The following is a 13883-nucleotide window of genomic DNA, read 5'->3' as shown; positions in this document are numbered from 1 at the left end:
AGTAATACTCCATTGTGTATATGTACCACAGCTTTCTTATCCATTCATCTGCTGATGGACATCTAGGTTGTTTCCATGTCCTGGCTATTATAAACAGTGCTGTGGTGAACATTGGGGTACATGTGTCTCTTTCTATTCTGGTTTCCTCGGTGTGTATGCCCAGAAGTGGGATTGCTGAGTCATAAGGTAGTTCTATTCGCAATTTTTTAAGGAATCTCCACACTGTTCTCCATAGTGGCTGTACTAGTTTGCATTCCCACCAACAGTGTAAGAGGGTTCCCTTTTCTCCACACCCTCTCCAGCATTTATTGCTTGCAGATTTTTGGATCGCAACCATTCTGACTGGTGTGAAGTGGTACCTCATTGTGGTTTTGATTTGCATTTCTCTAATAATGAGTGATGTTGAACATCTTTTGATGTGTTTGTTAGCCATCCGTATGTCTTCTTTGGAGAAATGTCTATTTAGTTCTTTGACCCATTTTTTGATTGGGTCGTTTATTTTTCTGGAATTGAGCTGCATCAGTTGCTTGTATATTTTTGAGATTAGTTGTTTGTCAGTTACTTCATTTGCTATTATTTTCTTCCATTCAGAAGGCTGTCTTTTAACCTTGCTTATATTTTCCTTTGTTGTGCAGAAGCTTTTAATTTCAATTAGATCCCATGCCTTCCTTTTCTCACTGCATGCCCTGATTTAAGCATTGTCTGGCGTTAAGGTTGAGATTCTGCTTTCTTATTGATTATGTGGTCTGGTATAAACGCCTATTTTTATTTTCAGATTTATTAAATCACTTTTTAAATTCATTTTGTGTTTTAAAACAGCATATATTTTTCTGGAATTGAGCTGCAGAAGTTGCTTGTATATTTTTGAGATTAGTTGTTTGTCAGTTGTTTCATTTGCTATTATTTTCTCCCATTCAGAAGGCTGTCTTTTCATCTTGCTTATATTTTCCTTTGTTGTACAGAAGCTTTTAATTTTAATTAGATCCCATTTGTTTATTTTTGCTTTTATTTCCAGAATTCTGGGAGGTGGATCATAGAGGATCCTGCTGTGATTTATGTCTGAGAGTGTTTTGCCTATGTTCTCCTCTAGGAGTTTTATAGTTTCTGATCTTACATTTAGATCTTTAATCCATTTTGAGTTTATTTTTGTGTACGGTGTTAGAAAGTGATCTAGTTTCATTCTTTTACAAGTGGTTGACCAGTTTTCCCAGCACCACTTGTTCAGCTCAATTCCAGAAAAATAAACGACCCAATCAAAAAATGGGCCAAAGAACTAAATAGACATTTCTCCAAAGAAGACATACGGATGGCTAACAAACACATCAAAAGATGTTCAACATCACTCATTATTAGAGAAATGCAAATCAAAACCACAATGAGGTACCACTTCACACCAGTCAGAATGGCTGCCATCCAAAAATCTGCAAGCAATAAATGCTGGAGAGGGTGTGGAGAAAAGGGAACCCTCCTACACTGTTGGTGGGAATGCAAACTAGTACAGCCACTATGGAGAACAGTGTGGAGATTCCTTAAAAAATTGCAAATAGAACTACCGTATGACCCAGCAATCCCACTTCTGGGCATACACACTGAGGAAACCAGAATTGAAAGAGGCATATGTACCCCAATGTTCATCGCAGCACTGTTTATAATAGCCAGGACATGGAAACAACCTAGATGTCCATCAGCAGATGAATGGATAAGAAAGCTGTGGTACATATACACAATGGAGTATTACTCAGCCGTTAAAAAGAATTCATTTGAATCAGTTCTGATGAGATGGATGAAACTGGAGCCAATTATACAGAGTGAAGTAAGCCAGAAAGAAAAACACCAATACAGTATACTAACACATATATATGGAATTTAGAAAGATGGCAATGACGACCCTGTATGCAAGACAGCAAAAAAGACACAGATGTGTATAACGGACTTTTGGACTCAGAGGGAGAGGGAGAGGGTGGGATGATTTGGGAGAATGGCATTCTAACATGTATACTATCATGTAAGAATTGAATCGCCAGTCCATGTCTGACATAGGGTGCAGCTTGCTTGGGGCTGGTGCATGGGGATGACCCAGAGAGATGTTGTGGGGAGGGAGGTGGGAGGGGGGTTCATGTTTGGGAATGCGTGTAAGAATTAAAGATTTTAAAATTAAAAAAAAAATTAAAGCTATTATAATTATGATAATATAGCATCAATAAATTATATTTTAAATAAAAAAAACAGCATATAGTTAAGTTTTAGGGTAATATTTTGTGATTTGATCTTACTGTCTTGTTCTTTTAACATATGAATTTTGTCCATTGGCTGTTATTTCTCTGACAGACATTTGGTTTTTCAGTTATGTCATCATATTTCATGTAACAGTTTCTTTGCTGTGTGGTGTGCTTCTTTCTAATGTGTGTGTAAGTATAGTAGATTTTCCCCTCTAGCCTACCTTTGAGAGGGAATGGGTTGGGTACTTTGTGACTCTGATTTAAATGTCACATCACCGTTAGGCAGGTAGTATGATACCCATCCTACAGAAGAAGAACTCTAGGCTAACCAAAGATAAGTAACCTTCCCAAGGTTAAGAAATGAACTACTCCTGCATGTCCAAACCAGTCCTGCATGTCTCTGAAGGCCTCCTTTTTCTTAGTCCCAAGTAAAGATCCATGTTAGGAACTCAACAGGATTGTTTTTTATTCACCATAAGACTCATGAGAACACATATCACATTTTTTCCACTCGTCATCTATTTCTTTATACTAAAAAAAAAAAAAGATGCAAACTAAGAGATAGTAAACTCTTCAAGGAATCAATTAAATTGTACAGCATAGAACATATTCCAGTGTAATCCTCCACTAACAAACTCGCTTAGGCATTTTCACTGAGTTCCAGGGCACCAAAACCAAAATGGCTTTATAGGCACCACTACCCCTCTACCCAGAACAAAGCCTGTCTACAGTGAAAGGAAATATGCCCCCTTGCACACTAATTCCACTGACACAGAATGGCACACTTTCTACTTTCATACTCAGATTAACCAGGAGGAGCTGTTGATATTACTGTGATAAATGGAGGGGCAAAGTGCAGTTTCACAAAGCATTGCAAGTTATTTTGACAAATGAACAAGAAACATGAACAATCTACTAAGTACGCTATCTCCTTCTATGTTCTATACTCTCTATTCCCATCGGCCAGCCCCTGCCTTTTCTTTGTGAACTTTAACCAAGTAAGGGGAGGAATTCTCCTGATCTGGACCTGCTGTATTTAAATATTTCTCTAGTCAATGATGATGACAGAATGCAGGACATGCCTTATCTTCAATCACCCCTAGCTCGCCAATGGTTGTGTCCACACAGCTCAGATGAACTTCAGATGAACACTGGAGAATTCTGCAGCAAAGATGCTTGCCACAGAAGCATGGAAGAGAGATTTCCTTCTGGGAATCCCATCTGACATGAGGAGGTGAACACCCATGGCCCACGGTGATCCCTGCTTGTGTCCGGCAGAACATACCTAATTGTCTAGGGTGTTTGGCTGATAATATCTGTGATAAAACAACTCACAAGACAGCTTCTTTCTTTGCTTCTGAGACTCTAAAGCAAAACTGATCATTTGGAGAATACAAACGAAAGAGAGGGAGGTGAATGTTCAGTGAAGTGATTGTTACGACACACAGGGGAGCTGAACATCTCTGTTGTTGTTGTTGTTCAGTCGCCCAGTTGTGTCCTACTCTTTGCAGCCCCATGGACTGCAGCACGCTAGGGCTGCCTGTCCCTCACCATCACCCAGAGTTTGCCCAAGTTCATGTTCATTGTATCAGTGATGCCATCTAGCCGTCTCATTGCCTGATACCCTCTTCTCCTTCTGCCCTCGATCTATCCCAGCATCAGGGACTTTTCCAGTGAGTTGTCTATTTGCATCAGATGACCAAAATATACTGGAGCTTCAGCTTTAGCATCAGTCCTTCCAGTGAATATTCAGGGTTGCTCTCCCTTAAGATTGAATAGTTTGATCTCCTTGCTGTCCAAGGGACTTTTAGGAGTCTTCTCCAGAAGCACAGTTTGAGGGCATCAGTTCTTTGGCTTTCTGCCTTCTTTAGGGTCTGAACATCTTTAGGAGCCCAGAAAAGGAGGGGCTGCTGAATTTATTTATGGAGGAGGCATGATTCCTTCTAATTCCACGTGGATTGCTCACTATTGGAGTGGCTTCTGGCAAATGATTTGCCCCCATTTCTGTTTTCTTATCTATAAACCATAACTAGAGTATCTATCCTACATCAGAGCTATATTTTGAGGAGCAAAATGTATGTGTGCTGAAAGCACTAAAGTACTAGACAAAAGTGGGGCTTTCCAGGTGGCACTAGTGAGCCCTAAGAGACTTGGTTATATCCCTGGGTTGGGAAGATCCCCTGGAGAAGGGCATGGCAACCCACTCCAGTACTCTTGCCTGGAAAATCCCGTGGTCAGAGAGACTAGTGGGCTCAGTCCATGGGGTCACAAAGAGTCGATGCCACTGAGCACACTAAGCAAAAGTAGACCACATATTATAATCTCAAAGTCCTTTTCTGGTTTTTCTGACTTAATATCTCCCTTCTCTGTAGTCTACAAGCTCTGCCAAGGACTTTGGTCACCTTGCTACTAGGCAACCCCCTACAGGCACTGTGCCTGACATGTAGCAGACAGTCTACAATTGTTCACTGAATGAACAGGAGAGCTTGGCAGAAGAATCAGGTGGGCTCCAAGCTGGAGCAAGAGTTAAACTTTCTCAGATAAATAAGACCTTAAAAACTCAGCTGAAAGTGAGTTGGCAAAGGGAATTGATTGTTGTTTGGTAGATTTGGAAATTGGACCACTAAGCACTAAGAAGGACTGCGGATGACATGATCAACTCTTGCGTAAAAAAGGTTTATCATGACTTGAGTCAGTATTTTTGTTGCTTAAGTCATCTGGTTCTTAATCATTTTTAATAAAGGCAAAGTTATTTTGCAGGTGAAAAATTATTTTTTACATGATTTCCATTCAGAAGCATGCTCTCACGCAGCTATCGGTGGCTGCTCAAAGCTTTCTAAGGAAGGAACAGCTTTATTTAACCTTCACATTGAGAAGGACTGACCTTGATCTCTGAGAAATGGTGTCATCCCAAAAGTCTGTCCGCAGTATTTCCTGTCTCTCATTTCCCATTTCCCACCCCCAGGCTCTTTTCCTTATAAAGACTTCCTTTTATTCAGCATTTCTAACCCTTGATTCAGTGAAACAGAAAGTGATTTCATATTTTTATTTGTTCAGTTCAGTTCAGTCGCTCAGTCATGTCCGACTCTTTGCAACCCCATGAATCGCAGCACGCCAGGCCTCCCTGTATATCACCAACTCCCAGAGTTCACTCAGACTCACGTCCATCGAGTCAGTGATGCCATCCAGCCATCTCATCCTCTGCCGTTCCCTTCTCCTCCTGCCCCCAATCCCTCCCAGCATCAGAGTCTTTTCCAATGAGTCAACTCTTCGCATGAGGTGGCCAAAGTACTGGAGTTTCAGCTTTAGCATCATTCCTTCCAAAGAAATCCCAGAGTTGATCTCCTTCAGAATGGACTGGTTGGATCTTCTTGCAGTCCAAGGGACTCTCAAGAGTCTTCTCCAACACCACAGTTCAAAGCATCAATTCATCAGTGCTCAGCCTTCTTTGCAGTCCAACTCTCACATCCATACATGACCACAGGAAAAACCATAGCCTTGACTAGATGGACCTTAGTCGGCAAAGTAATGTCTCTGCTTTTGAATATGCTATCTAGGTTGGTCATAACTTTTCTTCCAAGGAGTAAGATTCTTTTAATTTCATGGCTACAATCACCATCTGCAGTGATTTTGGAGCCCCCCAAAATAAAGTCTGACACTGTTCCCACTGTTTCCCCATCTATTTCCCATGAAGCGATGGGACCTGATGCCATGATCTTCGTTTTCTGAATGTTGAGCTTTAAGCCAACTTTTTCACTCTCCTCTTTCACTTTCATCAAGAGGCTTTTTAGTTCCTCTTCACTTTCTGCCATAAGGGTGGTGTCATCTGCATATCTGAGGTTATTGATATTTCTCCTGGCAATCTTGATTCCAGCTTGTGTTTCTTCCAGTCCAGTGTTTCTCATGATGTACTCTGCATAGAAGTTCAATAAGCAGGGTGACAATATACAGCCTTGACGTACTCCTTTTCCTATTTGGAACCAGTGTGTTGTTCTGTGTCCAGTTCTAACTGTTGCTTCCTGACCTGCATACAGATTTCTCAAGAGACAGGTCAGGTGTTCTGGTATTCCCATCTCTTTCAGAATTTTCCACAGTTTATTGTGATCCACACAGTCAAAGGCTTAGGCATAGTCAATAAAGCAGAAATAGATGTTTTTCTGGAACTCTCTTGCTTTTTTCGACGATCCAGTGGATGTTGGCAATTTGATCTCTGGTTCCTCTGTCTTTTCTAAAACCAGCTTGAACATCTGGAAGTTCACAGTTCACATACTGCTGAAGCTTGGCTTGGAGAATTTTGGCATGACTTTACTAGCATGTGAGATGAGTGCAATTATGTGGTAGTTTGAGCATTCTTTTGCATTGCCTTTCTTTGGGATTGGAATGAAAACTGACATTTTCCAGTCCTGTGGCCACTGCTACATTTTCCAAATTTGCTGGCATATTGAGTGCAGCACTTTCACAGCATCATCTTTCAGGATTTGAAACGGAATTTCACCTCCACAAGCTTTGTTCGTAGTGATGCTTTCTAAGGCCCACTTGACTTCACATTCCAGAATGTCTGGCTCTAGATGAGTGATCACACCATCATGATTATCTGGGTCGTGAAGATCTTTTTTTTACAGTTCTTCCATGTATTCTTGCCACCTCTTCTTAATATCTTCTGCTTCTGTTAGGTCCATACCATTTCTATCCTTTATTGAGCCCATCTTTGCATGAAATGTTCTCTTGGTATCTCTGATTTTCTTGAAGAGATCTCTAGTCTTTCCCATTCTGTTCTTTTCCTCCATTTCTTTGCATTGATCACTGAAGAAGGCGTTCTTATCTTTTTTTGCTATTCTTTGGAACTCTGCATTCAGATGCTTTTATCTTTCCTTTTCTCCTTTGGTTTTCACCTCTCTTCTTTTCACAGCTATTTGTAAGGCCTCCCCAGACAGCCATTTTGCTTTTTTGCATTTCTTTTACGTGGGGAAGGTCTTGATCCCTGAAACCTTACACAGAAAACTAGTCAATCTAATCACACTAGGACCACAGCCTTGTCTAACTCAATGAAACTAAGCCATGCCAGCAGGGCAACACAAGACGGGCAGGTCATGGTGGAGAGGTCTGACAGAATGTAGTCCACTGGAGAAGGGAATGGCAAACCACTTCAGTATTCTTGCCTTGAGAACCCCATGAACAGTATGAAAAGGCAAAATGATAGGATACTGAAAGAACTCCCCAGGTCAGTAGGTACCCAACACACTACTGGAGATCAGTGGAGAACTAACTCCAGAAAGAATGAAGGGATGGAGCCAAAGCAAAAACAATACCCAGCTGTGGATGTGACTGGTGATAGAAGCAAGGTCCAAGGCTGTAAACAGCAATACTGCATAGGAACCTGGACTGTCAGGTCCATGAATCAAGGCAAATTGGAAGTGGTCAAACAAGAGATCGCAAGAGTGAATGTCGACATTCTAGGAATCAGCAAACTAAAATGGACTGGAATGGGTGAATTTAACTCAGATGACCATTATATCTACTACTGCGGGCAGGAATCCCTCAGAGAAATGGAGTAGCCATCAGAGTCAACAAAAGAGTCCAAAATGCAGTACTTGGATGCAATCTCAAAAACGACAGAATGATCTCTGCTCGTTTCCAAAGCAAACCATTCAATATCACAGTTATCCAAGTCTATGCCCCAACCAGTAACGCTGAAAAAACTGAAGTTGAATGGTTTTATGAAGACCTACAAGACCTTTTAGAACTAACACCCAAAAAAGATGTCCTTTTCATCATAGGGGACTGGAATGCAAAAGTAGGATGTCAAGAAACACCTGGAGTAACAGGCAAATTTGGCCTTGGAATGCAGAATGAAGCAGGGCAAAGACTAATACAGTTTTGCCAAGAAAATGCACTGGTCATAGCAAACACCCTCTTCCAACAACACAAGAGAAGACTCTACACGTGGACATCACCAGATGGTCAACATCTAAATCAGATTGATTATATTCTCTGCAGCCAAAGATGGAGAAGCTGTATACAGTCAACAAAAACAAGACCAGGAACTGACTGTGGCTCAGATCATGAACTCCTTATTACCAAATTCAGACTTAAATTGAAGAAAGTAGGGAAAACCGCTAGACCATTCAGGTATGACCTAAATCAAATCCCTTATGATTATACAGTGGAAGTGAGAAATAGATTTAAGGGCCTAGATCTGATAGATAGAGTGATTTTTATTTGTACCTTAAACTAAAACTTAATCACAGCAATGTTTAGGAACTTTTAAGTTATACATGGGATCAATAGCTGTGTTACCTCAAAAAGAATTTCAAAATCACCTGGAGGTTTTAGGAATAGAGTCTTTCTTGTTCTGTGTGTTTAGTCACGCAGTCATGTCTGACCCTTTGCAGTTCCAGGGACTATAACCCTCCTAGCTCCTCTGTCCTGGGATTTCCCAGGCAAGAATACTGTAGTAAGTTGCCATTTCCTACTCCAGGGAATCTTCTCGATCCAGGGATGGAACTTGTGTCTCTTGTGTCTCCCACATCTCCTACATTGACAGGCAGATTCTTTATCACTAGCGCCACCTGGGAAACCCCTTTCTTGTTCTAGATATTATAAAGAAGATAACTGTTCATTAAAGAGATTGAAGAGGCAGATTTGATGTCTTTCCCTCCTCTTTCCCCAACCCTTCTCATCTTCTCTTTCCCTCTTCCCGCCTCCCCCACCTTCATACTAGCTAGCCACCTGAAGCTCTGAGCTTCTGCTTCCCTGAGGCACTGAGAATGTGGCAGTGAGCCAGAGTTCAGCACCTTTATGTCTTAAATATATTTTAAATGTTTATGATAATGATTAAAAAATAATTTAAGGATGCACGCTGGCAGGACATTGACACCAAGTACAGATTTGGGTCTAATGAAATTATTTCAGTATTTAACGGTTATGACCTTGTACAAATCCTACATGTGCAGTAAGCAGGCTCCTGCCTGGGAGCCTTTGCCTCAGCTTTTCCCTTTGCCTGCAACACTGTTGCCCTCGGCACACACCAGGTTAGTTCCCTTGTGTCTCAGGGTTCTGTGCAAATATCCCCTTGTCAGTGAGGCTTTCCCTGATCATCCTATTTGAGACAACAAATCCCTGACTTCCTACCTTTCACACCCCCACCCCGACTCCGCTACAAAGCCCCTCCCCAGCTTCATTCTCCACAGCATTCTACCATCATGGAACGCGCTATAAACATTTTTGTTGCTGTTGTTCAGGTGCTTGGTCGTGTCCGATTCTTTGCAAGTCCATGGACTGCAGCACATCAGGCCTCCCTGTCCTTCACCATCTCCTAGCAAACATGTTTGCTCAGACTCATGTCCGCTGAGTTGGTGATGCCATCCAACCATCTTATCCTCTGCCACCCTCTTCTCCTTTGGCCTTCAATCTTTCCCAGCATCAGGGTCTTTTCAAATGAGTCAGTTCTTCACATCAGGTGGCCAAAGTATTGGAGCTTCAGCATCAGTTCTTAAAATGAATATTTAGGGTTAATTTCCTTTAGGATTGACTGGTTTCATCTCCTTGCAGTCTAAGGGACTCTCAAGAGTCTTCTCCAGCACCACAATTCCAAAGCATCAATTCTTAAGCGCCAGCCTTCTTTATGTCCAACTCACATTTGCACATGACTACGGAAAAGCCATAGCTTTGACTCTATGGATCTTTAAACATTTTATTTGTTTATTTGTTTGTCACTCGACTCCCTCTACTTTATAGTGAATTCCCTGAGAGCAGAGCTTGTGTGTGTGTGTGTGTGTGTGTGTGTGTGTGTGTGTTTGTCAGACTTCATGGATCCTAGTGTCTAGAATACTGCCTGACACATAGCAGGCATTTAATAACAACATGCTGATTGAATGCAAGCTAGACAGTGCCTGCTGCTTACATCCAATATCTACATCTCATAGATATTGGATGGTCTCACAAAAATTCCTTCGTATGCATACGCTGGAAGAGCAAAGGTGACACCTTGCCCTGTCTCCCTCTGCTGCTGCTGCTGCTAAGTCGCTTTAGTCGTGTCTGCCTCTGTGCGACCCCAGAGACAGCAGCCCACCAGGCTCCCCCGTCCCTGGAATTCTCCAGGCAAGAGCACTGGAGTGGGCTGCCATTTCCTTCCCCAATTATCTCCCTCTACATGAATATTAAGTTGAAGAAGGAAAAATAGGTAACAGACTGAGATTTTAAAAACAAACAGAGAAACAAACAAAAACCAGGAACTCCCTGTCTAGCACTAGAAGAAGTTATATGTATTTGATATAAATTTGCACTGATTTGTTTATACAATGATATATATGTTTTTTGTTTGTTTTAATCACTAAATCGTGTCTGACTTTTTGCAACCCCATGGACTGTAGCCTTCCAGGCTCCTCTGTCCATTGGATTCCCCAGACAAGAATACTGGAGTGGGTTGCCATTTCTTGCTTAATTCAATTTTTATTTTTTAAATTATTCTTGTGGATGAAGTAATTAAAAATTAACAATAAATGAGCTCTATCATAATAAAATAAGTTGTTTGATCCTATAATAATGTCTTTGCATTTTTAAATCTGAGCCATCAGGGAAGCCCCTGGAATATTCTAGTGGGTGCCCATTCCCTTCTGCAGGGAATCTTCCCAATCCAGGGTCTCCCACATTGCAGGCAGATTCTTTACCATCTTAGCCACCATGGAAGCCTGCATTTTTTAATACATACAAAATAAGAAACTGGACAAGTAAGCTCCAGGTTGCAAACAGCAGTTAATTTGTGGGAAACAAGTTGAAATTACAACAAACTTGAATGTTATAGGTAAAATATATTAATAAAGCTTAAATATTATAAAACTAACATTCTTTTCAATAATTTAAACAATCAGTATAATTAAATTCAGAGATAAATTGTTGCTAAGAATAAGATAACAATATTTTTTTCTAAGATAGTGGTAAAACTAGGCTACCTGAAATTTCCAGGTACACTTGCATTTCGGAGGATAGTAGCTTGGGTAATATGGACTTGAAATTTTCCCTTCAAAACCAGTGATTTCTTTGACCAACACTGTGTTTTCACATTCTGAAAAAAATATCCAGTAACACACAGTGATTTGCAGTTGTGAAATTATGAGAAATAAATAGTATACATTTCTTTAATTATAAATACACATTTTCTTGATCAATAAATACTTATCTTTGAAATGTAAGCTACTTTTTAAAAAGATATAGTACCCTAGGATATATAGCTATTATATTCTTCAAAGTTTACACTTGTTTTCAAATAATTTATTTTGGTTACAGATCTATAGGATGCTATTTCTTTCTTTAAAATACATAGTTTAAATATATTTTTTCTTCCAGTTTAATTTTAAACAAAATATTAAATTAAAATAACAATTATAATTAAAATTAGAGCTATAATTAAAATATTAACCCTGTGTATATATTTTGACATACAGCACTATAAATATATATTTTTAAAGCTCTGAGTTAATTTTGTTCAAATTAGTGTGTATTTGTTATCAAGGGTATACCCAGTTTACGTAACATGTTACACTCTTTAAGACAATCTAAATGTCTATTCTTACTGATATGGTCATCCTTCTGCTGGAATATAAGCTGTCTAAGAGCACTGATTTTTTTAATCTATTTCATTTATTATTTTCCTAACACCTAAGTAGTTCCTGGCATACAACAGACATTCAATAAGTATATTTTTAGTGAACAGACAAATTCCAGTACCATATTTCTGTTATAATTCTTTTTTTAACCATCGAAGTTACAGATAACTTTCAAAGCAACAATATCTGAAATATCGAGTTCAATTTTGTTCAATAAATTAATTTTACATTCAGCTTTGTAAAAATTTATCAAAATGAGCCAGTGCCCTAAAATATTGATGAACCTGTAGCTCTCACCATCTATTTAAGCCAAATTCTCTTCCCTCCTTACCCTCATCTCCCATTCTGATCTTTCTGTTGATGTTCCTAAAGAAGTCAGCAAAATCTGTAAGATTTGAGCAGTTTCCAAGGCAACAAATGTTACAAAAACATGAGAGTTTCAGTGAGGGCTCTTTTCATTCTGTTCTGTTTGACTATTTCAACCCAAGTCAAAAAAAGAAGAATGAAGAGAAATGTCACTTTTTGCTCACTAGAAAACCTCTGGGTTTTGCATCACAAGCACCTTCTAGGATGGCACTCATGTGCACGCATGCTAAGTCGCTTCAGTTGTGTCCGACTCTTTGCGACCCTATGGACTGTAGCCTGCCAGGCTCCTCTGTTTATGGGATTCTCCAGGCAAGAACATTGGAATGGGTTGTCCCATCCTCCTGCAGGGGACATTCTTGGCCCAGGGATCAAACCCACATCTCTTATGTCTCCTGCATTGGCAGGCTGGTTCTTTAGCACTTGCACCACCTGGGAAGCCTGATACATATGTGCATTACTGTAAATGAGAATTCACAAAAGAATGTGCTCTACCACACTATTGTCCCTCAGCTCCAAACCCATCCCTCTCTGCTCTGCAAGGCTGGTCTGGCACTCTGAAAACTTCTTTCTTTTACCCCCTGATAGACTCTGCCAGAGGGCTTCCCAGGTGGCACCAGTGGTAAAGAATCCACTTGCCAATGCAGGAGACGTGAGAGATGAGGGTTCAATCCCTGGGTCGGGAAGATCCGCTAGAGAGGGCGTGGCAACACACTCCAGTATTCTTGCCTGGAGAATCCCATGGACACAAGAGACTAGAGGACTACAGCCCATAGGGTTGCAAAGAGTTGGACTGAAGCAATTAAGCAGGCAAGTACAGTAAGGGGTGCTAAAGAGAGGCTAGAAATCTGGAGAGGAAGAACAGGACTTGTGTCTGTTTCTTATTTCTGGGAGTGTCACCCCAGCAATGCTGCTTCACCCCTGCAGGTTCTCTTCCTTCTTGTAGCAGAGTTGAATACTGCTAGCAGTTTCCCCACTTCCACTTTATTGTGTCTCCCTGAAAGATACCAGCTCAGCTGTCTCGCACCCTCCCCTCAAAGGCCTGGGTTCCAATTTAATGAACTGCCAAAATCATAGACATGAACACCAGCTAGGCAGGACCCCCTCCTCAGAGGCCTGAATTTCATTCCACAGACCCTCTCCTCCAAGTCCTAAACTGTAATCACTCCAATTGCTTTTATTTGTTCCTCCAAATCTACCAACGGTAGTTGCTTCCTACATGTGTTACAAATGTGATAACTTACAGTCTTTTTGTTTTCATGTTTTTATGGGATTTTTTTTTTTGGCCTTTTGAGATGCCCATTTTCACACCTCTACAACTGAGCCAACAGTTCTGTATATTAAATCCTGTCTGTTAGAATAACTAATAAGATGCCCCTCTTCTGATCAGACCCTGACTCAGGATCCTGACGTAATGCAACTAGTAGTACAGCATAGCCTCAGGAGAGATATGACTGGAGTATCTTATCAAAACAAGTATTTTTCATAACTTATTTCAACTGGGAAAGACTTACTTTGTTCCGGAATGACTTCAAAATATGCCCGAATTCCTGATAGCCTCCATACCTGAGGAGACTTAAATGTCACCAACATGAGATTATTTGTGGAAACAAATGATTTTAATATTCTTGTAGGTTCACAAATTCTGAAACCAGATAACAAAACAAAAGTGCATAAATAATAGGTTGTTGAGGGT

The 13883-nt window shown here is 40.5% G+C and overlaps 1 protein-coding gene across 1 annotated transcript in view; it reads right to left on the bottom strand.

Moving 5' to 3' along the window:
- The window catches only part of TMPRSS7 (transmembrane protease, serine 7), a 46937-nt gene that overhangs the window by 20319 nt on the left and 12735 nt on the right, over positions 1-13883 (bottom strand). The window contains exons 5-6 of the mRNA XM_005674912.2: positions 13702-13832; positions 11171-11283 (exon numbers count right to left, since the gene is read on the bottom strand). Of these exons, the coding sequence (XP_005674969.2) occupies positions 11171-11283; positions 13702-13832 (244 nt within the window). The remainder of the gene's footprint in view (positions 1-11170; positions 11284-13701; positions 13833-13883) is intronic.

This window comes from Capra hircus, chromosome 1 (genome assembly GCF_001704415.2).
Source record: "Capra hircus breed San Clemente chromosome 1, ASM170441v1, whole genome shotgun sequence".
In the NCBI taxonomy this organism is placed as follows: Eukaryota; Metazoa; Chordata; class Mammalia; order Artiodactyla; family Bovidae; genus Capra; species Capra hircus.
The sequence above is the reverse complement of the archived record's forward strand: the minus strand, read 5'-3'. Positions and strand labels throughout refer to the sequence as shown.